A 25745-nucleotide genomic window follows, 5' to 3' on the forward strand; every position below is an offset into this window, starting at 1 on the left:
TCGTGCCGTGCTTTATGCATTTGCTCACTATCATATTCATGCCAATTTCACTGTGTGCAAAATGAGGGTTACCCTGGCTTTATTTGAAAAATGTGATTCCCAGCGCACACAAACTTCCTAGAATACTGAGTGACCTCTAGGTTACAGTGTTTACTTCCTTTTATTATGAAATATTTATTTATTTGTGAAAATACTGTCATCTATATTATAAGCGTTTCTTTTACACATTACTTTTTTTAATCTATTGTCAAATGATTTCAAATTTCTTAAATATTAATAATAATAATACAAATTATAATAAATCATATCGGCTTTATATCAGCTATCGGCCCCCCCTTTTCCCCAAAAAAACATCAGCATTGGCATCGGCTGTCAAAAAACACATTGTGTGGAATTTGCGGATTAATGCTTATTGGAGAAGTGAACTGTTTTAAACAATTCAGTTTGATTTGGTAAACTGGTTCAAAAAGATCCAGTTACATCGAATGATTCGTTCGCGAACCGGATATCACTAGACTGCTGAGTTTTGAACTCTCTCACAACAGACCCGGAAGAGAAGACAATGGTGAATAAAGTTTAACCAAAGTTTAACCCTTCGTTAAACCAAAATTTATTTTTGATGCTTCAAAATATTCTAACTGACCCTCTGGTGTCACATGGACTACTTTGATGATGTTTTTCTTACCTTTCTGGACATGGACAGAAGACCGTTCACACAGTTTCAGTGGAGGAAAGGAGAGCTCAGACTAAATATAAAATATCTTAAACTGTGTTCCAAAGATAAACAGAGGTCTCACGGATTTGGAATGACATGAGGGTGAGTTATTAATGACATAATTTTGATAATTGGGTGAACTAACCCTTTAAATTACTTCACTTCAACCAAAATATTCCTGATATAGTTTTACCTGATATATGCTACAAATGCATACAGTAGAAGGGAACTTTATTCCATTGTATGTGTGAGTGCACTAAAGTAAAATTATTGGTAAAGTAATTCCTCTTGAGCCCAGGTTGTGTATATTACATCTGTATATATTATATCTGTCCTCTTTTAAAAATGTAACTGTTGTCTTATGTATGTCAATCTTTGAAAATAAAATTATTGTAAAAAACAAAACAAACAAAACAAAACAGTTTTCTCCAACAGTTCTATCAAATGCTAACACTGTCTTATATGATTGCAACACAAACACATCTGCTAAAATCTCAGAAAAAGTAGTCTGGGGCTTCATGCCCCTTAAAAACTAGAGGAATTGAAGATTTTACTTGATTTACTCTTATAAAAACACTGTCATGACCTTTTTGACAAAAGGAGAAAGACAGACAATAATTAATTATCTGCCAGCAGAGGAGCCAAATAAAACCAATCACAAATCATTCTGGTTTTACAGGCTTAGCTTCCGAGTGAACCCCCATTGCTAAAAAGAAGCCCTTATTTAAAGCTTCTGCATTCTCTCCCCCTACTTTGTCTCTGACCCCATGTTTATCTCTCTTTCTTGTCAGGCGGGGGTAGTATGTTTCTGTCTGTGTCTGTGTTTGTAGATGTGGAGTGTTTAGTCTCATATTAAATAAGCACTAGTGATGGGGTGGTTTAAATCATGGACCTTATATCATGGTTTAAAGGGACAGTTCACACAATAATTAACATTATTTACTCACCCTCCTGTTGTTCCAAACCCATGAGACTTTTGTTACATACAAGTGCATCTCAGTAAATTAGAATGTTGTGGAAAAGTTCATTTATTTCAGTAATTCAACACAAATTGTGAAACTTGTGTATTAAATAAATTCAATGCATACAGACTGAAGTCTTTGGTTCTTTTAATTGTGATGATTTTGCCTTACATTGAACAAAAACCCACCAATTCTCAATCTCAACAAATTAGAATATGGTGACATGCCAATCAGCTAATCAACTCAAAACACCTGCAAAGGTTTCCTGAGCCTTCAAAATGGTCTCTCAGTTTGATTCACTAGACTACACAATCATGGGGAAAATTGCTGATCTGACAGTTGTCCAGAAGACAATCTGGACCCTTCACAAGGAGGGTAAGCCACAAACATTCATTGCCAAAGAAGCTGGCTGTTCACAGAATGCTGTATCCAAGCATGTTAACAGAAGGTTGAGTGGAAGGAAAAATTGTAGAAGAAAAAGATGCACAACCAACTGAGAGCATTATGAGGATTGTCAAGCAAAACCAATTCAATAATTTGAGTAAACTTTACAAGGAATGGACTGAGACTGGGGTCAAGGCATCGAGAACCACCACACTCAGAAGTATCATAAGTTGTTGAACCACAGACAACAGAGGCATCTTACCTGGGCTGAGGAAACGAACTGGACTGTTGCTCAGTGGTCCAATGTCCTCTTTTCAGATGAGAGCAAGTTTGGTATTTCATTTGGAAACCAAGGTCCTAGAGTCTGGAGGAAGGGTGGAGAAGTTCATAGCCCAAGTTACTTGAAGTCCAGTGTTAAGTTTCTTCAGTCTGTGATGGTTTGGTCCATTGTGTTCTTTGAAAACCAAAGTCACTGCACCCGTTTACCAATAAATTTTGGAGCACTTCATACTTACTTCTGCTGACCAGATTTTTGAAGATGCTGATTTCATTTTCCAGCAGAAAATGGGTGTATATCACAACAGGTGATTTGGCACCTGCCCACACTGCCAAAAGCACCTAAGGTTGGTTAAATGTTGGTGTGCTCGACTGGCCAGCAAACTCACCAGATCTGAACGTATTGTCAAGAGAAATAATAAACAAGAAACCAAAAAATGCAGATGAACTGAAGTTCACAGTCAAAGAAACCTGGGCTTCCATATCACACCTTTTTCTTTTTTTTTTCTTTTTTATTGATCTTAAATAAGTATTCTAATTTGTTGAGATTGGTGGGTTTTTGTTAAATTTGAGCCAAAATCACAACAATTAAAAGAACCAAAGACTTAAACTACTTCAGCCTGTGTGCACTGAATTTATTTAAAAATACACAAGTTTCACAATTTGAGTTGAATTACTGAATTATTGACATGTGCATGACATATGCATGAGCTTCCATGTTTACCATATGTGATGTGCTCTAAGCACAAATTAAGTAATTTTATATTACGTTAAAAGGACAGTTCACCCAAAATTTTAAATATTGTCTTTCCAAACCTGTATGACTTTCATGTGTAAAAAAAAAACACAAAAGAAAATATTTTGAAGATTGGAATTAGAATCACCATTTACTTTCATTGTATGAATTACAAAATCCTCTCTTGTTTTCCACAGAAGAAAGTACATTCAATCCCACAGTCAGCTTCCAATCTCAAATATTTTATAGATTACGTAAACACGTAGTCATCTAGTGACAATTAAATCAAATCTCATCTCTGACCTCTAAAACTCCCACTTGAAAGTATTGTTTGGAAGCCCACCATCAGCGACACTCAAAATCTTTGATTTGTCCAGTCTAGATATTAAGGAAACATCAAAGTGATGTCATAGTGACCTTCAAGGAGGCCAGGTCCTCTTGATCATGCTTTTCAGCTTAAATGCATGGAATTCCCATGTTTTCCACCTCAGTGTCTCTCACACAAAGCTGTCTGTGTATCAAGAGCTTGTGGAATTTCAGTGAGACGTCTTTTTCTTGTCTCTCTGTCTTATGTCTCTGTATCTTCTGTCTTTGTTCTTCTGTCTTGTCATCGTAGACATATTACTAGAGATCATTGTGGACCTTTAATCTCCTTAACTGAGACGAAAGATTTTTCATCCCTGTAGATATCTCTCTCTCTCTCTCTCCCTCTCTCTCTCTCTCACTCTCTCACACACACACACACAGACATGCAGACAATCTTTACCCTCCAGGTTGGCAACATAATTGAACTGCAGGCTGGGTAAACTTATGTCTGACCCATCTACCCACTTTGCTTTAAACGTCTGTTACTTATGAGATGTCTTATTCGCTAACTAAGTTAAAAGTATGTTGGTGAAAATGTAATTTGATCATAAAACAATATTTTTTGGAAACCTATTTGTGTGAAAATAATGGACCCAAAAGAGAAAGCACATTTAGGGCCAAGTGCAGGTGTGTAACAGAGCATGGGAATTGGACAAATAGGTGTAAAGGTTCTTGACAGTCATAAAAGTCACAAAGGGTTTGATTGACTGCTTGGGATGATAGCACTCAGTTTTCTCCAGTGATAAACAGTGACCTTTAACCCTTCGCCTTTTCCCTTGAACACTTTTCAGGAATTCTAGTCACTTGTGACCATTGCCACAATCTATGCAGCTGTTGCCCAGCAATACACAGCTGTATGCAAACTTTTCTCACTTATTTCTTCATTGCTTTATCTCTCCATCCTAAATGCCTGCCGGGGCAGCCAGGACTGGAGGGCAGGAATGAGAGTAAAAAGGACTTGCAATGATTAGAAAGTAAAACAAGCCAACATTCAGTGCTTGATTGTACTATAATTTCTTTGGCTCTTCTTTTTTTATGAGGGAAATAATATATTTAGCTAAATTCTGCCGTGATTGCCTTGAGGCGTGTATACTTTCAAGTAAGTTGCTTTGGTAAAACACTGTCAACAAAGAAAGAAATTAATTGCCGGATTGCTTGGAAGTAAATAAATAAAAATAAAATAATACAACAAAATAAATTATTTTAAATATTTATATAAATAAAACATTTAGAAGTTGTAGAACAATGTAATATGCATAACTACTAATAATTTGTGTTTTTTTATCTTTTAAAACTAACATTAGCCTGTTAAAGTTATTTGACACATGACTTTAATATCTGTAATACTTGATTTATAGAGTAGTTGCATCCTGTGTAGATGTGCTAGTGGTCCTTAGCATCAGGCCCAAAGAGACGCTGTGTTCATTGTGGGATTTTGTGGTTTGATACAGTGGGTGTATTTTGTTGCTGATTGGGAGATGGAGCAGGTGATGATTCACTCAATAAAGAATCTTCTTTCAGCAACAGCATGGTCTTGTTATAAAAAAGCATCGCTGACATCGGGTGTGTCCAGTCTCAAAGCTAAACCCCCATCCCACACCCAACCAGTGTTGGGACAAGCCATTATTTGTGACAGCCAACAAGCACCATTCAGTGCCAATCAGCCTGACATTAAAGTGAGTGATAACCATCAGTGGCTGCCAGCTGCAAACCAAGGACTGATGCTCTGGTCATATCTATTCCTTCACACCTCCCTCTTTCCGCCCACTGCCCCTAATACTTTCTTTTAAATGCCATTTCAGCGGATAATGGTTTTAAATATGCACGCTGTTTCTTTGGTACTTGTTGGTGTTTTTCTTTTGCAGTGAAGTGGTTAGTTTACATCACTAAAACATTTCCTCTGTCTCTATAAATGGAAATGACTGACCATTCATACAGTTTCCTCTATGGTAACTAGAATGATTTTGTTTTGTTCTTCTGGTCATTGCTGCTACAAAAACCCAGTGTGTCACATTTGAGAATTAATGTCTGTAATTATATGTTTTCCTGTAGTCCTTCCAGATGTCTTTCCAAATAACAGTGAGAAGATTTTTTTTATATAAAGCAGAATGCATAACTATAGTACCTGCACAACTCCTGGTAACACCTGGTTCACTTCCAAAATCCCATCATCCATCTTTTTCCCCATCGCTGTGACCTTCTTTAACCCTGTTTACAAGAGACTTTGATTCCTGACCTCTAACTTCTGACAGACTGGCACATCTGGTCAGGTGTATATGAGCACTTAGAGCGATAAAAATTGTTCTGTTCTCAGGCAAGATGCACAGAAATGTGACCGAACACACACAGACACTGTGATTAGAGTGGTGCTAAAGCATTTCTAAAACAACCACCTGTCCTTTGATAATCTGCAGTGGGACAAAGAAAACCAAGTAGAAAGTAATATACAAAAGAATCTTGGGATAGCTTTCTCTTTTGCTATTCAAGCTTTTGTTTGTCCCCCTCAGGCCTCACTCATCTCATCTTACTTTGTGTGTGTATCTGCGAGTTATGAATTTTCCATTTTTCCTTGTTTTTACATTTCCTCTCTTTCGCGCTCTCCTTGTGTAGTAGGATTAGTTATGTATCCTGGCAAGAAAACACGCATGGAATTTGTGGCCATTTGTAGTCCTTTCTTCACTTCTTTTATAAAAGTTAAGCTTCTCTCTGTCATATTTATTAGGCCCTGATTCTTCTAAATGAACACTTTTTTAACTTAAACATCTTTGCAAAGAAAAAACAGAGGAAGGTGAACTTCTGAAATGGTTTTGGTCTTCTGTTGGAGTCTTTTCTTCCTTATCTTTTTCTTTTCTCTTGCTGTCCGCCTTCCCTCCTTTCTCTAATTTATTTAGCACCCCCACCCCTCTCTATTCACAGCCCTGGGCGTCTTTTAGCTTCAAAGGAAGGCTGGCTTAATGGTGTGTAGGTAAGTCTGTTGTCAGCCATTCACCCTGCCCATGACAAAAAGAGAAAATAGAAGTTGGTCTCCTAACAAAAGACATGTCCGACAGGGAGATATTTTAACCAGATCATGGCCCCACTGCAGGAATCTGTGAATGGGGTCATTGTTTTGAAGGAGACAGGGGGACAAGGGGGAAGGGAGGGAGAATTTTTTTCTTTTAACCTATCTTTCTCTTTTTGAAGAAGAATTAGTAATAGTTAATGAAAATTAAGCTTGCTAGTTTAGCACCTCACATCCAAGTAGTTTTATCATCCATCACCCTTTCTGCATGTTTATACTTTCTAATATATGTGTGTGTGTGTGTGTGCAAACAATATTTTCTATTCTAAAAAGAAGAAACACCTTACAACCTTACAGTTTTCACATGTACGTTCCTGTTGAGTTCTTGTTTGCCCTTTTTTGGTTCTTCCTGTTCCTGTCCTCATTGTTTGAGTTTGTATCCAGCTGTGTTTGGTTAATTAGTTCATTTACTCCCAGGTGTGTCCCATTGGTGTCTGTGTATTTATAGTGTGTTCTGTCCTTTGTTTTCCATTGGCTGTTATAAATGTGATTCATAGTTCCTATGTGTGTAAACAGTTGCTTGTTGGATAAAAGACTCACTCAGAGTTTTGCGCCTCGTCTCCTCACTCGTTCCTCTCCCAGTGACCTTACAGAACAGTAGACCCTATGACAATGAACTGGGCTGAGGATTTTTTTCCTACAAATCCAGCAGGAGGGATGGCCTTTGGAAGAGTATGTGGAGGAGTTTTTCAACATGTTACATATGGTGAATTGGAGCGATGCCGTGATTAATGCCTGCTTCCAGATGGGACTAAAAGATTATAGTTTGTTTAAATTCCTGACTCCAGATGATTGTCGGTTTTATTAAATTGTATTACACATAAAATGGTTCCAAGTTCCTAGTAGATGTGGAGCATCCCCATTCTCTTCCCATCAGGTGGAATGTGGATGCTCCAACTCCCCACAAGCCAGCTTCCTCCACACATCACTCCAATGAGTCCACTCCCTCTTTTGCTCCCGTACTTCACCGAATCTTCCAAAGCTCCTCCTTAGTCCTCAGCCCAGGATCGAAAGCCGCTTCGCTCTAATGCACGCCAGCCGCCGCTGACTCGAGCATGGGAAAATGGGCATTAAAGTATGCTCCTGGATATGGCGCTTCCCCCGGAGTCTCCTTCGCCTCTGCTGGTACCGTCCAGCCCTCCTTCATTTCCTGAGCTCCACGTATTGGCAAACTCAGCTCTTCCAGAGCATCCCCCAGGAGTGGGAGGGCTATATACCCGTGGCCATCCCGATGGTACTGTTGTGCCATCCGGGAGGTGGGTGATCTGTCAAGTGTATATTCTTGTTGAGTTCTTGTTTGTCCTTTTTTGGTTCTTCCTGTCCTCATTGTTTGAATTTGTGTCCAGCTATGTTTGGTTAATTAGTTAATTTGCTCCCAGGTGTGTCCCATTGGTGTCTGTGCAGTATCAAAAGATCAAAACTGGTTCCTGAGTAAACCTGTTCTGAGCTCAAAACCAGTTTGCTTGGCGCTTTGCTTGGTCTGTGCTGCTCCGCTCAAAACGAATAGTGCGGTTTCTTTACACTTGTTTTGTTAGATGTTTCTAATATTCAACAGAATCGGCAGGGCTTATGAATTGGGCAATGCAGTGGTCACGCCAGTGCGAGTGGTCACAAAAATAGCAGTCTGGAGCCCTGCATTACCTAAGGTTAACTCATGAGACGTTATTATATTTTGTGTGTATGTCTTGCTCTATACCGCCCCAAACAAACAAAGGCAAGAATTTCTTATTCGGACATGCACCGACACATGCAGAGCACAAAACATATTCACGTGCCTGTATGTGAAATACACTGACGTCTGGTATCACTCCCTGTATTGTCTGAATCAATGTGCCCTTAGAGCTAAATGGAGCTCTTTGACTCACAGCAAGTTCAAAGCTTTCCAGCACAGCTGAATCAGCTCAGACATGACATGTGAGAACCAGAGTGTTGGTGGGCGTGCTGGTGTTCCCCTATTATGCCAGCTCAATGATCGCATTAACTAGGAGATGAGGAACTCCTCAACATATTTTAATCAAGGTTTGCAGCAGACACACACAAGTGGTCTTGCACTAGTCACACAAGTACAGGAAAGAGTATTTGAGGCACAATGACGTGTAGTCTTACACATGCATATCTCCCTCATTAATTTGCTCTTATCCTGGCAGCTAACCGTTCAGGTGATCCTTCTTGGTAAAGTTGCCAAAAAAGACCCCACTTTTTTCTGTAACTAGTAGAGCTGATGGTAGAGATACTTGGTCAAAATCTAGTGATGTGCCAGTGGATGCAGCATTTGAATTGATGCTGCCTTATAAAATACATGTTTTAACCAAATTCGGAGGCAGAATTGCATGTATCTTTCATGACAAGAATATTTTATTGTGAGCTTATAGTGAAGATCTAAGATGACAAATGCATTGGTGGAAAGTTGTGGCCTAATGGTTAGAGAGTCGGACTTGGAATTGAAAGGTTGTGAGTTCGAGTCTCGGTTTCCACAAAAGTAATAAGCAGCACAACAATTTTCAACATTGATTATAAGAAGAAATGTTTCTTATACACCAAATAAAAATAATTTCTAAAGGATAATGTACACTGTTGTCTGGAGTACAGCTTTGTCATCGTCTGAACAAATCAAGTTTTAAATATTTTAAAATAGAAAATGATTATTTAAATTGTTTTTTTTTTTTTTTAATTTGTAATTTTTATATATATATATATAATGTATATGTGTATATATATATAATGTATATATATGTGTGTGTATATATATATATATATATATATATATATATATATATATATATATATATATATATATATATATATATATATATATATATACAGACTTAATAAGCCAATAATTGTTACCAACCCCAAACTTTTAAACATTATGTCTTCATTCAAAAATGTTTTTTGTTATTAGTAGTAGTATATTTATTATTAGTTTGTGTTATGTATGTTATCCTATAGCATTAGAGGATCTAAGTTTTTAGCATGCAATTAATTTATTTAGTAATTTTGATAACCATTCCAAACCCGCCTGTGTGGAATTTTCTGCTGAATGGAGAAAGGAAAAGCTCCTCCTCTTTTTGTTGCTTGCAGGTTCCACTTCAAAGATTGTTATTAGCATCCCAGCACTTAACCTTGAAAATTACAGCCTGGAGATACAAGGCCTATGCCTCACCTTTCATCAGTATGATTGCACATAAGTGGGTAATGTTCACACTGGCAGCAGTGGCACTGGTTCTTTAATATATGCCCTGGATTGACTCTCACTACCAGTGTTGGGTATAGTTACTTTGGAAAGTAGTTAGTTATGTTACAACGTTACCATCAATTAAAAGTAATCAGTTATGATACAGCGTTACCTATTCATAAAAGTAACGCGTTAGAGTACTCATGCGTTACCAAAAATTAAAAGCAGTTCGCAGCGGCTCACACATGACAGACACAGCCCCCGGCCCCTTTAAATGCACCTAGAAGTCGTGACTCCCGACAAAGAATAACGTCAGTCATCCGACTAAATTAACACAGCAGGATAACAATAACAGGAAAGACAGTCAGCAATCGGCTATTCCACATGGCGTTTTATTTATTTATTATCACAGAACATATTATTAATCAAAATTCGCACCTAACGTTACCCAGTCGGGTAGCCTAGGCTACTGTATATTATGAGCACCACAAGATAACTCCTGATTTTTCTTTAACTTTAAATAATGCAGTTATCAAAGTACAAGTATGCTTACTTGTAAACACAACCTTAAACAGGCTTGCAGATTTAAATCCATTTAGAAATGATGAACAACCAGCCAGCCAATGATCTAACAGAAATTAACAGCTGCCTGTCAAACAAAAATGATAACAAACCGAATTAAATCCTTCACTGCCACACAGGCAAATGACAAATCGCTTAATAGCCGAACTAATTATTATTAAAGTGTCACTCACAGTCACAAGCCTAAATTCGCTGTAACACAGTCCTCTTACATTTACTCTTCAAAGTAGTGATTAAAACGTAGCGTTAAATTTGAGGTAGAATTTTTGGCGGTCGACAGAAGCTTTTCACCAAAGCAGTGTGTGCATTTTACCGTTATGTTCTTTTCTTTTTCGTTGACAAACTGAAAATAATGTGCGTACTTCCATAAACCAAACGCTGTCCTCTCTGCCATCTTGCCGGGAGTTCGAAAAAAAAAAAACCACACACACACAGGGTCAGGTGCAGGGCACAGACGCATCACAGCCATTGACTTTACGATCACAGAGCTTCGGCTCCGCTGATACTGTACATCCGCAGGTGGCACAGTAGACCTAGGATTACTGTCTGACAAAAAGCAGGCTGCAGTCGGGATTTTCCTTTCCTTAAAATAACGGATTACTTTTTTTTTTAAATAACGAAGTTACTGATTACTTACGCACGAAACTAACGCGTTAAGTTACAAATTTCAGGAAAAAAGTAATTAGAGTACTCTAACGCGTTACTTTGTTACCCACAACACTGCTCATTACAAGTATCAGAGTTCACAAAAAAACAAATAGTTGCTGTGATTTATATATATATATATATATATATATATATATATATATATATATATATATATAATGTCTGAATGTGAAAACCTTGTAAAAGGCAGCAAATGGTAAATGCTCATTGATCAATCTTACAGTGTCAACATTGAGTGAGGAGAAACCTTAACCTGATCTGGTAGTAGTCATCATTCTGTCAGTAGTATAAAGGTGCGAGAAGGATCTATTCTGGGATCAGCTGGAAAGAGTTCGCTCTTTTCTGACAGTACACACTTTGACCTACTGTTGATTTATTACTATTGGATCATAGCAGTCATAGATTTGTGCTTGAACATTTGTAGAAGCTCTGTGAGACCCTCACACACAAGCCCTGAAGGACCTGTTGAAACAGTGTCCTGAGGTAGGCAGGTGCTGGGAATTGCCAGATTAGGGTGTAGAGCAGGGGTTCTTAAAGTCTACATTCAGAGGTCCAAATCTGAATTTTCTGGAAAGCTACGGACTGGACAGGAAAATTAGTTTTTAATAAACATGCATAACAAATAAACCTGAATCTTTTGAAAAAATGGAGAGCATTCAGAATACATTGATAACAAGTGCAAAAGTGGCAAAACAATTAATTTGTGTCAGCAATAGAGGTCGACTGCTAAGGATTTTTCTTTGGCCTACTGTATGCCAGTATTGAGAAATCAGGGCAGCCGATGGCCAATATATATTTTTTCCTTTTTATCTCATAAAAGCAAGTTTGAGTAAATGATTATTTTTTAATCCAAATACAAAATATTGAGATATATAGGGTACCGTATACCGCAAATCAGCCAAAAAATATGATATATAAATTTATGCTCATATCACACAGCTTTATACAAAAGTGTACTGGAGTTTTTTTTTTTTTTAGCATAAAAAAAACTAAATTACAAAAATGAACTAAACAGTTACGGTAAACAGTAATAAACAGTAACCTGTTTGCCCAACTGTACCACCACCTGTCCATCGACCCCACGGCCCACCACACTGATGGTACTAAAAAAATTCCAAGGTTGGCTGATCTGCACTTCAAAGAGAAAGGAAAAATGTGAAGTACATCATATGACCCCTTTAAAAAAACTAAACACATGATTTACAAGTTTAACATGCATTTATCAAAGTAGGAAGTAATTTGTGCTCGTGAAATAAGAAATGGAGGCGGGTCCAGACTGAGTTCCCTCCGGACCGGTGTCCGGACTTTGAGAAGCGCTGGAATAGAGCTGCTCTCCAGCCCTACATGCCTTCAGTGAGCATGCCCAGACTTCCGTGAATAATGTAATGTGCCTTTGGGCAGGTTTATCAGTTTCAGAAGTCTAAAATGACTTGGTTGATGACATAGTAAATCTAAATCTAGTAATCTAGTAATCTCTCTAGTAATGAAGAGATTGGGATTTTGCTTGTCGTTACATGTAAAACATACAATTACAATACACAGGCAATACACAATGTTACAGTTTCAGATTATACTACATACAAATCTTGCATACATATCTTGTCATGTGCCTGCCTCTTTGTCTGCCTCTAATAACCCAACGATAACTTTACTTATTGATAATTTTGATTGAGTGACACACGTGTGTATGATAAACACTGTGTGTGAAAACTAATCTGCTTAAATTATGTTTTAAGTTGTTTTAACTGTGCAACTGTGGCTTGATTGCACTGTTTGAAGGGGCGTGTCTAAACACCAGCTGTTGTGATTGGCTGACATCTTTGCATTCGAAATGCACATAACATCTGTCACCCTTATCAAATACTTTTACTGCATTATTTTTTTTTACTATTACAGCTGTAAAGATTAACTAATCGTGAAAGTGTTGTTTATATAATTATTTTTTAGATCTTTTCCCATCACATGAAAGGCTGCAGTGATGAGCATTGAGTAAACGGAGTCTGTTTATCGCGTGAATGCAGTGATCTCATCATTGCAACGCGTTTTTTCTCACAAAATGCTTTCACCATAACAGCAAACACATGAATACATGACATGAATACAGTAAGAGCTTCGTTGCATAACAGCGTCATTCATTATAACGGCAGTTTGGGCAAGTGTGCAGATATACTAGCAATGTGTGATTGACAGCTCTTAACAATATAAAGGGAGAGTTCCTTGATCTCTCTCTGTAGTTAAATCACAATTTATATAACAGATTTGTTTCATGCTACTTAGAGAAACAACGTGAAGTTGATTGTTTAGTCACTGGCTTGATTCACTGATGCATAAACAGTATTAAACAATTTAGAAAGAAAGTCTGTGTGAACTTGAATAATTAGCTACACATCAGAAATCACTGATCACAGATCAGGCATTAATGAACACTGTTACTCACTGTTTGTGGCAGTGCTGTCGAATCCATATCGTAAAAGTCTGTTTGTAATGCCTGTGCTGATATTGTGACTGAATTATATGTAAATGTTTGGGCGGGCAAAGCAGAGAAAAGGTGGGGAAACCTTTCCCCTTATGACGACATAAGGGGAAGATTACAGATCGGCCTGTCTGAGCTCTCGTTTTCTAAAATGAGGGACCATAAACAGGCTAGGGAAACTCATATTAATGTTAAAAAACCTCATAAAGTGAAATTTTCATGCCATGGGACCTTTAAGTACATTTTTCATGAATCTGTACTTTACTGGAGTAGTTTAATTTTGAGTAACTTTTACTTTTACTTCACTACAGTACATATTTAGCAAAATTTTACATTTCATAAAACATATCGTTACTCCTTATAATGTATCACATGCTCTGACATGCAGAAGCAGTTTCTGATTCATGAATGAACTGAGTCTTTTAAATGAACCTTTGTAAATTGGATCGCAAATCGCACCAAATGATTAGTTTACGAATTAGAACAATCTGATTGCAGCTGTTCTAGAGTTGACAACTCACTGATTCAAATGAACCATTTAGTGCATAAATGCATTTAGTCTCCAGTGAAGTAAGGACTGGGAGAGCATCTGATGCTGTCAAAAGTAAGCTATTAATTATTGTAACTGAAAATCATATTTAGGTCAAAACTGACAAATCTTCTGTAAAGAGTGATCTATTTAAGCCGAACGAAATGTTCGAATGCAGACGATTTAGACACATCAATCAGTGTCTCTATTTTTTAGGCAAAAAAAAGAGGAAACATTAAAATAACACAGATTAAATAAAATAAATAATTTATGTTCAAATTCCCCGCTGCTGTAATGTTAAGAGTTTTATTAAAATGCTATGCATGCCCTATGTTTATTTTTACATTGTTTATCAGCAGTATACAGGTGTGTCTCAATAAATTATAATGTCATGGAAAAGTTCATTTATTTCAGTAATTCAATTTAAATTGTGAAACTCATGTATTAAATAAATTCAGTGCACATAGACTGAAGTAGGTTAAGTTTTTGGCTCTTTTAATTTTGATGATTTTGGCTCACATTTAACAAAAACCCACCAATTCAATCTCAACAAATTAGAATACTTCATAAGACCAATAAAAACATAGATTCTTTATGAAACCCCATAGATTCTCTGTGGGGTTTAGGTATGGCGAGTTTGCTGGCTAATCAAACACACCAAGACCATGGTCAACCAACTTTTGGTAATTTTGTCAGTGTGGGCAGGTGCCAAATCCTGCTGGAAAATGAAATCAGCATCTTCAAAAAGCTGGTCAGCATAAGGAAGCATGAAGTGCACCAAAATTTCTCGGTAAACGGGTGCAGTTACTTTGGTTTTCAAAAAACAAAATGGACCAACACCAGAAGATGACATTGCATCCCAAATCATCACAGACTGTGGAAACTTTCAAGCAACTTGGGCTATGAGCTTCTCCACCCTTCCTCCAGACTCTTGGACCTTAGTTTACAAATGAAACACATAACTTGCTCTCATCTGAAAAGAGGACTTTGGACCACTGGTCAACAGTACAGTTCTTCTCCTAAGCCCAGGTACGATGCCTCTGACGTTGTCTGTGGTTCAGGAGTGGCTTAACAAGAGGAATACGACAACCGTAGCCAAATTCCTTGACACTTCTGTATGCCTTGACCCCAGCCTCAGTCCATTCCTTGTGAAGTTCACTCAAATTCTTGAAACAGTTTTGCTTGACAATCCTCATAAGGCTGCGGTTTTCCGGGTTGATTGTGCTTTTTTTTCCTTCCACTCAACTTTCTGTTAACATGCTTCGATAAAGCACTCTGTGAACAGCCAGTTTCTTTGGCAATGAATGTTTGTGGCTTACCCTCCTTGTGAAGGGTGTCAACTGTCAGATCAGAAGTCGTCCCCATGATTGTGTAGTCTAGTGAACCAAACTGAGAGACCATTTTGAAGGCTCAGGAAACTTTTGCAGGTGTTTTTAGTTGATTAGCTGATTGGCATGTCACCATATTCTAATTAGTTGAGATTGTGAATTGGTGGGTTTTTGTTAAATGTGAGGCAAAATCATCACAATTAAAAGAACCAAAGACTTAAACTACTTCAGTCTGTATGTATTGAATTTATTTAATACACACATTTCACAGTTGAATTATGGAAATTAACTTTTTCATGACATTTTAATTTACTGAGATGCACCTGTACATGTTTGGATTGTTTGGATTAACTAGCTGAGTAGACTGATATGATTTTTTATTCATAACCATACTAAAAATAAGTAAGTATTGTTAGCTGATGCTAACTGTGTCACTAACAAGCTTGCTAAGTTGAGGTAATTTTTTAAAATAAAGTCCAAATATTTTTATTCAACCACCTAGAAAGATCTAGGGCTGTGTATTGCCAAGAATATGGCGATACGATATGTAACACGATACAGGGGTTGCAATATGATATGTAAGCAAGTCGATATATTGCAATATTTCTTATTTTAGGAATAGAATATATTGTAAGGAAAGCTGTCATTAAGAACACGCCACCATATGCAAACCTTAGCAATAAAAAAAAAAAAATTGTTTAACCAGAATACAGTGGGATATGCATTTGCAATAATCAGTCCCTGTAACATTCAACGTTATCGAACCACTTTTTGTGCAGTATTAGTAAAGGAGTATAAATTAAAGTGCGTGCAGGATCCTTTAGTTAAATGTATAATATGTATAAAATTCATTTTTAAAAACACAATATATATTTTTAGGCCCTACTTTAAATGTTCACAGTTTAAGTTTACAATTGTGACACACAAAGTCATAACATTTTGATCTGAACAAAAGAATAATATCAATGAAAAATAAAGTGCTAACAGGATTCCTTAACAAAAAAATAAAATAGATACAGATGTTGAAGGTTTTTCAGTTTGTGTTTATGTTCCGTTTGGAATCACAGAAACCACGACATGAGCACTGCACCAACTGCACAAAACGCCCCCAAAATGAGAGAAAGCAGCAGCCGCGGGGCGACCCTCGCCGGAGGAGCGCCACAGTCCCACAGTGGACGTTACCACAAAAGCCCAAATGATGGCATACTTCAGCTTATTACACGGAAACATGAACTGGGACAAAAGTTTCACCCTCTGTTACTAGCAGCGAACTACATTAATGCTAACATTAGTGGCGTGCTCTAATGCCAGTATTTCCTGTCACTCAGGATTTGTTCAGAGATGAACACTGTCATCTAGCGGTCGGGAAATAAACTCAAAATGAAATAACTGCCATGAATCTTTTACGATTTATTTATTTTAATATCATATAAATATCGATATTCCGTTTTTGAAAATCGATACAGTATCGCCAAACAAAATATTGCGATACTCAAGTGCATTGATATTTTCTTAATCCCCTAGATTGATTAAATCAAGGAGAAAAAGGAAAGGATGTGATATTCTAAACATGGTAACTACAATAATTATCAAAGTGGGACGTGATGTCCTCTGGGGGCATTTGGCCAGGAGTGTTTTACACCACAGGCAAGGTTGGAGAAGAAAAAAATCATTATGAAAATAGAATTATATTTTCCTTAAAATGTTCTTCCTAACTTCAGGCCTTATTCTAATGTCATATATAGCATAATATAACTTATAACACTTTTTTCTTACAGGTTAAAATCAGATGGTCATCTATGTTTTCTCTCAGGTACATTGTAGTATAAGCTTCACAGTGAACATCACTCTAGTCAACATAGTCCATTTCAACAACAAAAATATATATTGGGTCCATATATGGTTATGGTTATTTTGGTTATTTTAAGCAGTAGGATTATTAAAAAAAATTAAATTAGGTAGCCTATATAAATTTGCAAAATCTATATTTTGGTACTTTTTTACTGAAGTACATAAAAATATCTAATAACTTTTGTACTTTCACTTGAATAAATTGAAAAAAAAGGAGTACTTTTACTGGAGTAATATTTTATTATGCGTATCTGTACTTTTACTCAAGTACTTGATTTGTGTACTTCATCCACCACTAGTCTAAAGTGATCTTTTACAGAAAGTTGCATTATAGACCAATAGATAAATCCAGCTTGAGATGGATACAAATGTGTCAGCTTGCTGAAATGGGTAAATCTCACATAATCTTTCAATAATACATATGCATATATTTTATATATTATATTATAATATACACTCCATGGAGTGTATTTTGCTCTTAAATCAGAAATTAAACATTATTTCAGTTTTTTAATTTCTTTCTTTTTTTATTTTTTTACATACATCTTTTAAAGATCATAAAGATTTTTTACACAGTTGTTGTAGTTGACCAGATCATTAGTGGTCTACTATAAACCATGCAGTAAAAGTACAAACTAGCTGCAGATAATAGAACATTTTATTCTCATTACCCTAAGGCAGTGGTTCAAAATCCAGGTCCTGGAGAACCCCCTACACTGCAAGTTTTTGGTGTATCTCTTTTCTGACACACTTATTTGAGGTCTTGGAGTCTTCACTAATGAGCAGATGAGTTGAATCAGGTGTTTGAATAGGGAGACATCTAAAGCAGTGTTGGGGATTCTCCAGGGCCAGGGTTGGGAACCACTGCCCTAAGGCAAAAAATATGCATGTATTTTAAAATGTATGTATGTATTTTTTGTCAATCAAAAAAAAAACTAAGGTAAATTAATAAATAAATAACATTGTGATCTTATAAATTTACGCCTTGCATTTACCCAGGTGTCAAGCAAGTTACTGAAAAACATACACAAGTATTTATGAGTAGGCTTCAGTATTTACTGTGATGTCATCAAGTTCATTCTGGTGTTTGAAGTTTGTTGTGTGTATTAGGGAAGTTGTGGCCTAATGGTTAGCGAGTTGTACTCGCAATCGAAAGGTTGTGAGTTCGAGTCTCGGGCTGGCAGGAATTCTAGGTGGGGGGAGTTCATGTATAGTTCTCTCTCCACCTTCAATACCACGACAGGATTTTTGTTTTACCTGGATGGCACCAGACATGTGTAGGTCAGGGTCTGCCAGTAGGAGGCCTGGGGTTTTAAGAGACCATCAAGCCAAATATATATGTACTTGATAGAAAAGGAACGGTGGTTGTTTGGCCCGAGGTAAACTGTGAAGTACTGAGAGTTTAAACACAGCTGTGAGAATGGACACATATGAACAGCAGACCCTAAAGAAAGCAGTGTAGGAGTCCAGCCTGTTTTGTAGGGGGTCTGTTTAGTAAACTGCAGAAACAAGGATAAAAGGTGAAGGATAAAATAAAGGAACTCAAAACATGTGCATGCCAAGATGTCTGTGCACTGTCTTCATGTTCATCTGGGTAAAACACATAAAAAGCAAGTCATTTCCTGTCGGATGCTGGGGCGATATTCTGCAGCTGGATTTGTGATGTGAATCTAGCTGTTTTATGATGTTAATTAGATGTTTGTAAAGGAATAGTATGTTATAAACAGAACACAATGAAAAACATTCAAGTTTACACGCTCTTTCATAGGCATCTCATCTGCTAATGTAAATATCATGTAAATATAAACCTTTTTTGTGTGCATTTTTGTGCAGTTGTATATAATTATACTGTTCAAACAATTCCTCTAACCCTGATATTTGATCTCCCGATGCATTGTTGAATTGTGTGGATTTCTAACCAGTTGTAGTTATTAACTGAGTTTGTACATTTTCATTAAATATCTTATTTATTGTAATACTTTTCATTACATATACTGTACACTACAGTTCTAAAGTTTAATATTTGATTAGATGAAATGATATTGTGAAATATTACATCTTAAAATAACATTTATATTTTAATATGTAACTTATTCCTGTGATCATTACTAATCATTACTTCAGTCTCCAGTCTTCAGTGTCACATGATCCTTCAGAAATCATTCAAATCTGCTGATTTGCTGTTTGAGAAATATTTCTTATTATTGTCAATACTGAAAGCATTTGTGTAGCTATATATTTTTGTGAAAACCATTATATATATTTAAGTCTTTTATGAATATATGAACATTTTCAAGAGAATTGAATGTTCTTAATTATAAAACAGTTCTGATTGGACTAACCCGTCTGTCGTGTTTTTAAATAAACTTTTGCGCACACCCTTAATTAACTTTAATTTATAAATGTGTTGAAGATTTATCTTGTCAGTTAAAGGGAGAAAACATAAAAAATGAGATAGAAATTGGAACAGAAACAAAATGCAAATAATTTGTATTTTTGCAAAGGCAGGTAAAGACAGACAGATGAAGCATGTGTTCATCAGAATCATGTCCCAGTATTTTTTACTGCAGTATTTTTATTTTATTTTTATTGCTCCAATGCCTGGGCTGTGCCATCTGTCAGAAGAGCTCATCAGTCACAGTAGAGCAAGATAAACGTCTCTTACTCTTACATCCTTTCCCTTTCTTCTTCCGGGTTTTTTTTTTTTTTGCAATCTTGTTTTCTGTGCTGTCATGCACTGATATGGGTGGACTGATTGATGACAGCAGATGTTTGAGGGAATGTGAGCAAACAAACATCTCTAAACCCTGAAAGGAACTGGAGGTGAACCTCTATCAGTCTGTGTGTGGCCTCTGTGTTTCTCAAATGTACAGTACATGTACTGTATGCATATGCCAGTGAATCGTAAGCCTTTTGGGGTCTTTGTTTGTGCATGCTGTTTTGTTACCCAAGGATGACCAAACATCCCGATACAGCCTTAGCAGACCCTAATTCACAAGTCACAGTCAGTCATGATATGCTTTTTTGAGTTGCTCTGGATACACAAACAAACCAGAAATCTCAATTTGACCCTTATGTGCAAGGTTCATCTTATTCTACCCATATGTTTTTTCACTGTGGGTGCATAGAACTGAAACTTTATGGGTGATGCTTTGCATATAACATTTGGCCTAAGGTAAGGAGGTGTAATATTTAACATGTACAAACACACTTCAGGTGTGTCAGGCTGCTTTGCTTTGGAGGAAAGCAGTAGGGGGGAAGGAAAGACCCCTATTGATTTCTTTGGCAAAAAGTGTAAACGGATCCTGTTCTTTTACTTGCAGGGTCATGTGTGTATGTTTGTATGTGTGTGTGTGCTTAGAGATTTCGTCTTAAGTTGCACTCTTTGTCTAGCTCCAAATAGCTCAGTTCATTTCCACTGAAAAAGTTGCAAAGGAATGTCGAGGTGTTCTGTTGAGAGGGGTTTGTTGTTCCTTGATTTACTTAAAGGAGAGGGACCTAGATTCACATGTATGGCTCATGTTTTCACTTCTCCACCAGGTTTGTTAAGCATCCTGAAAACAGGGACAGGATCAGCTATTTAAACCTGAGAAAGGGGTATTGGATTATCCTTCTTTCCTTTCTGCATTGCCACTTGCTGTCCTCTCTAATCTGTCAGATAGTAGTTTTGGATTGGAATAATTACTTGACACTTAACTTTGCGCCATATGTGCCTGTGTGCCACTCAAGACCCATTAAATCTACACAGATTGTCTGCTTTTGTGTCATTTAACTCTCTATCTGACTTTGAGGTTATAATGATGCTTCTTCAGTTATAGGAGAGTTAGTAGAATTTTTGCCACGATTGTTACCATTTACAGAACCGCTAAAGTATAATTAGTAGTAATGATTCAGAAATATATATATATATGAGGTGATGTTAAAAATAAAAAAAAAACGGGACAAGGTTAAAATTACCAAAATATAAATATTGGAGTAGCTTGTTTATCTACCAGTCACATTTCAAGAATATAATATATTTTCATCTTATATTATTATTATTAGACAGTGGAGGGAAACAATTTAAGAAAAAAGAAAATACAAATACACACACACACACACACACACACATAAAGAGGAGGGAAAACAAAGCCCAAATTCCCTTAAACATCCATCAAAATGAGAAAAACCTTTATATATATATATATATATATATATATATATATATATATATATATATATATATATATATATATATATATATATATATATATATATATATAAACATTTTTGAATTTCCATTCAGCCTCGTATTCAGTCTTCACAAAATCCTTCTTTCTTTGGCTTACAGGATTGTTTTGTGTATGTGTCTGCCTTTTTCAGCAGTCAGTCTAAGGTCACTAGGCTGTATTTGGTCAGGATTTGTCTTGCGTGATATATAACCCCCAGCACACACACACAGTCTCTACTTCTATCTGAATCGCTCTCTGCAGATTTTCTGGCCTGCTTCTGTCAGAGCAATTAGTGGTAAACAGGAGATCAGTAGAAGAGAGGTGGGGCCTGTCCAGGCCAGTCCCAGCTTTCTAACCTACTTTTTACTGGTTTCCTCTCATGTACCCCCATTTTTTTTTTATCTGTACTCATTCTCTTACTCTTGCATTCAGTCTTTTTATATCCCTCCATTATTTGCCTGAGCCAAAGCCTCACAGAAAAAATGTGGTCACAAGTTGGAAAAGAAGTAGGCTTTGTGGAGTCATGTGATGTTCTGAGTGAGGTTTCACAGGGTGCCTAACATCACTTACACGCACACATACACAGATGATGTACACACATGCCCATTGTGACTGGTTATCAGTTTAAGACCTTTGAGGTTTTTTTCTAGATGGCTGTCCGAAAACCCTTGGCCCTTTGGGCATGTACCCACTGTCCAAAGCCTCATGAGGCCTTCATCTCTTCTTGTCTGCACATTTTCATTCTTTAATCATAGTGAAATTCTATCCAATGAGCTCTGAACTCCAGCAGGAGATGACCACTTGTATGTACAGCTTTCATTGATCACATTATTCACATGTCTGCTGAATGCTGGGGATTGGATTCCACAGAGTTAGTCATACAGGTTAAGAAAGGACATGTTGCTATGTATGTGTGCAACCTAATGTTTTTTTTTTTCTTGTGGCAAATGAAGAATAAGCTAAATAATAACATTAAAACCTTGAGCCTTATCTACAGACCAGCAGCAAGTACACTTGATAGTAATATTAATAACACTATGTGTTTTGTGTATTACAGTACCTGGTTAGCTGTAATAACCCAAAAATGCATAGATTAGTTGTTTTTATTTTTATTTTTTATGAATTATGAATGACACTTTTATTAATTTAGTGCATTAAATAAAAAACATAATTAATTGTATAAGTATTTACTGTATAATGTAATATATCATTCAAGACACTTAATGTATAATAAATATATATTTTTTGTATAATATTTATTTGTATAATAAAGTTGTTTATAGTGGAGTAATGGCTGCTGAAAATTGAGAATTAACATCACAAGGATAAATTACTTAAAAAATATTTTCAAATAGAATTTTTTTTAAGTTGTAATAATATTTTACAATATTTACTGTATTTTTGATCAAATAATTGCAGCATTGGTGATCATAAAAGACTTCTTAAAACAAGCATACATTTTGTAGTAATGAAATGTTTGTTCAAATACTGTATAAATAATGTGTGTTGAGTGCTTTCAGAGAAAAAAACAGCACTGGAAAGAGATAGATGGTTGGGAAAGGTGAAACAAGAATGCTTTGGAATGTGATCTCAGCATGGGGCGAGGGGACAATAGAGCTCATATATATCTTTGTGTGAGTGCTCTATAGTAAGAAGGTTAAGGTTTAGCAATTGGGATGTATAGGGTAACTAAGCAACTTTGCCAGTATGAATGGAATGACCTCTAGTCCATGTTTTCCTCTTTTTTTTTATTTTTTTGTGAGGTAGATCATTTGGTATGCTGTACCAGAGGCTAAAATTCAGAGAAGGGTTTTGTCTTTTGTTCCTATGTGAGATCACATACCGTTTTCTGCTGTCCAGGTGATCTTCACTAGCCTGTGGGAACAAACACATCAATCTTAGACTGAAAGTCACTTTCACAAACTACGCTACAACTTGTTGCTGTTTACACACATTCGCAAATTCTGAGAAGCTCATATAATTGATTTCATTGCAGAGAATGTACATTGATGGATGAAGTAATCTCTGTATAACTTCTCAGTCATTCCAGAGTACAGTTTTCTTTGTACTGTATTGACGTATGACATTGACAGTAGTACAGGATTTAATCTTGTCTTTCTGTGTGTTTAGGGATCAAAGCTGCAGGAGCCGTGTGCAGGCAGAGACTGCAGTGGACCGTGCCCGTGTTTGCCCTTAAAGGGTAGCAGGGTGAGTAATGGAATCTCTTTGCCAATGTTGAGACTGTTCATAACACTCTCTTGACCTCATCCAGTATATCATACATCACTGTTAACTGCAAATTTACCTTCAGAGCTGCAAACACCTGTGCGTGCCTGCTCACACACACACACACACACACGCAGATCTCTCATGTGTCAGGTAGATGCATGAAGAAACATTAACTGAGTAACATATCTAGACATTCATATCATTCTTTTTATTTTTCAATCATGAATTTCAAACATTACATTTATACTTAGTGCAATCTCAAACAGAGCTCAAGAACAGACAGAGCAGATCACACAGTAAATAGTTCATTGTTCAAACCAAACTGATATGAGACGTTCTCAGATGCCCTGTTCACACATACTGCTGGAGGTCACGAGGTCACTGTACTGTTAGTTGCTCGTTAAATGGTCATACAGTAGCTTGTCACCAGTCTGATCATAAATGAGATGTATTGCAATTTGAAATAGAATGCCATTGTATTTTGACAAGAAATCAGTTTAACTTTGAAAAGAAATCAGTTAAACTTTTCTTAACTTTGTTGCATTGCTGCTGGGCAAACCCACATCACTCATGTAACTTCCATTTGCTGTTTGAATAACAAAAACATAGGCTTTGTCGACTAATAGCTGGAATCAGATTTTTAGGCACAATCAACACAGTCAGTTTAATTTTATTATTAACACCACAAAGACACATGAGATTTTCAGTGTTTTACAAAGCTATTCCAGATCATCACAAAGGACATTTTCCCATGCGCCTCATGAGGAACATGAGGCAAAATTTCCATTTTCCGCTTGCCACTCTCAGTTGTTTTTGAAGAAAGTCACTTGACACTGGATTAACGCCTACATCATTGCTATAGCAACAAATGCGTAAACCAGATATTACACTGACTGAATTTGATTTGAGTGCTTGTAAAATAAGAATAGAAGAAGATTAGACTTGAAAAACAAATCAGAATTAAATGCATTTTCATGTTCACGTTTATTCCAAAAACTATTTTATTTACACACTTTTTAATCTAAGCTATTTATCCCCACTTAATAGACTTGCTGGCAAAAGGTTATGCAGTGCAAGAGAGGCTATTTGGTAAAGTACAAGTCTTCACAATGCTTTAATCAAGAGCGGGAATAGAAATATTCATACCCTGTAGATATAGTTTCAGCCCACTTAAGGGTGCCAATCACAGAGATGTGAGGCACTGTGCAGGAGTGAGAGACATGGGTGTGTGCCAAGAAGACGTGTCTCCTCAACTGGTATGACTTTGGAGTCTATCCAGGTCACTGTTGAGTCCTGCTCACTCACACCCAGTCAGCTGATGGTTGTTGATTTAACTGATCTGTTTGCGGCAAAGTCTTTCAAAAACATACATTCATATTTGCAGATAATCACAGAACTGTATCTTTCTAGAAATGCATAATGAAAACCTTTTGAAAAAGACACTGGCATCTCTTTGGTTGGAAGAAAATACTCCACTGGTCAAAGTTTGGGGTGGATAAGGTTTTATTTTTTAGATTTTTTTTAGATTTTCATTGTGCTAAGGTGTCAGTAAAGACTTTTACATTGTTACAAAAAAATTCCAATTCAGTAAATTATTTTGAACATTCTATTCATTACAAAATCTTAAAGAAAATTGAGTGTCCATAAAAGCATTAAGCAGTACTACTATTCTCAACACTGATAATAATAATAAAGGTTTCTTTTGCACCAAATCATCATATAAATATGAATGATTTCTGTGTTAAGATTCCACTGGAGGTGAGCGTATGAGAACCCAAGTGCAGCTTTATTAAAAAAAAAGGTGAAATCCAAAATCTAAACAAATTAAGAAAGACTTGACTTGGCATGAACAGACTTAACTTGAGCAGATTTGACTCACCACCACTAGAACCATGAACTAAATAAGTTCCGGGTAAAAAATGCCCCTCAGAAAGTCGAGGTAGTACTTTTTTAAAGTTCCAGAACTTTTGGGGGCGGGACTTGTGCATTAAACATGCCGATTGGTTGAGTTCACGCAGCATTGTGATTTCAACCACCATTTACTCTGATCTATTTCAAAATATTACTGTTGTTGTGTCATGAAATTTAATTTTAAAAGGATTTCAGGCGATAATGTAGTTGTTTAAATATCAGATCTGTGGTTTCTTTATAAAGACAGAGCCTATTTAAAAATGTGTTTCACTGATTTCAGAGACTATCAG

At 36.5% G+C, this 25745-nt stretch overlaps 1 protein-coding gene across 4 annotated transcripts in view; it reads left to right on the forward strand.

Moving 5' to 3' along the window:
- Positions 1 to 25745, forward strand: part of LOC113051392 (collagen alpha-6(IV) chain) — a 125811-nt gene that overhangs the window by 40963 nt on the left and 59103 nt on the right. For all 4 annotated transcript variants that reach the window (XM_026215104.1, XM_026215105.1, XM_026215106.1 and 1 more), the window contains one exon: positions 23446 to 23523. In XM_026215104.1, the coding sequence (XP_026070889.1) occupies positions 23446 to 23523 (78 nt within the window). The remainder of the gene's footprint in view (positions 1 to 23445; positions 23524 to 25745) is intronic.

The sequence above is a fragment of the Carassius auratus genome, chromosome 32, assembly GCF_003368295.1.
Source record: "Carassius auratus strain Wakin chromosome 32, ASM336829v1, whole genome shotgun sequence".
In the NCBI taxonomy this organism is placed as follows: domain Eukaryota; kingdom Metazoa; phylum Chordata; class Actinopteri; order Cypriniformes; family Cyprinidae; genus Carassius; species Carassius auratus.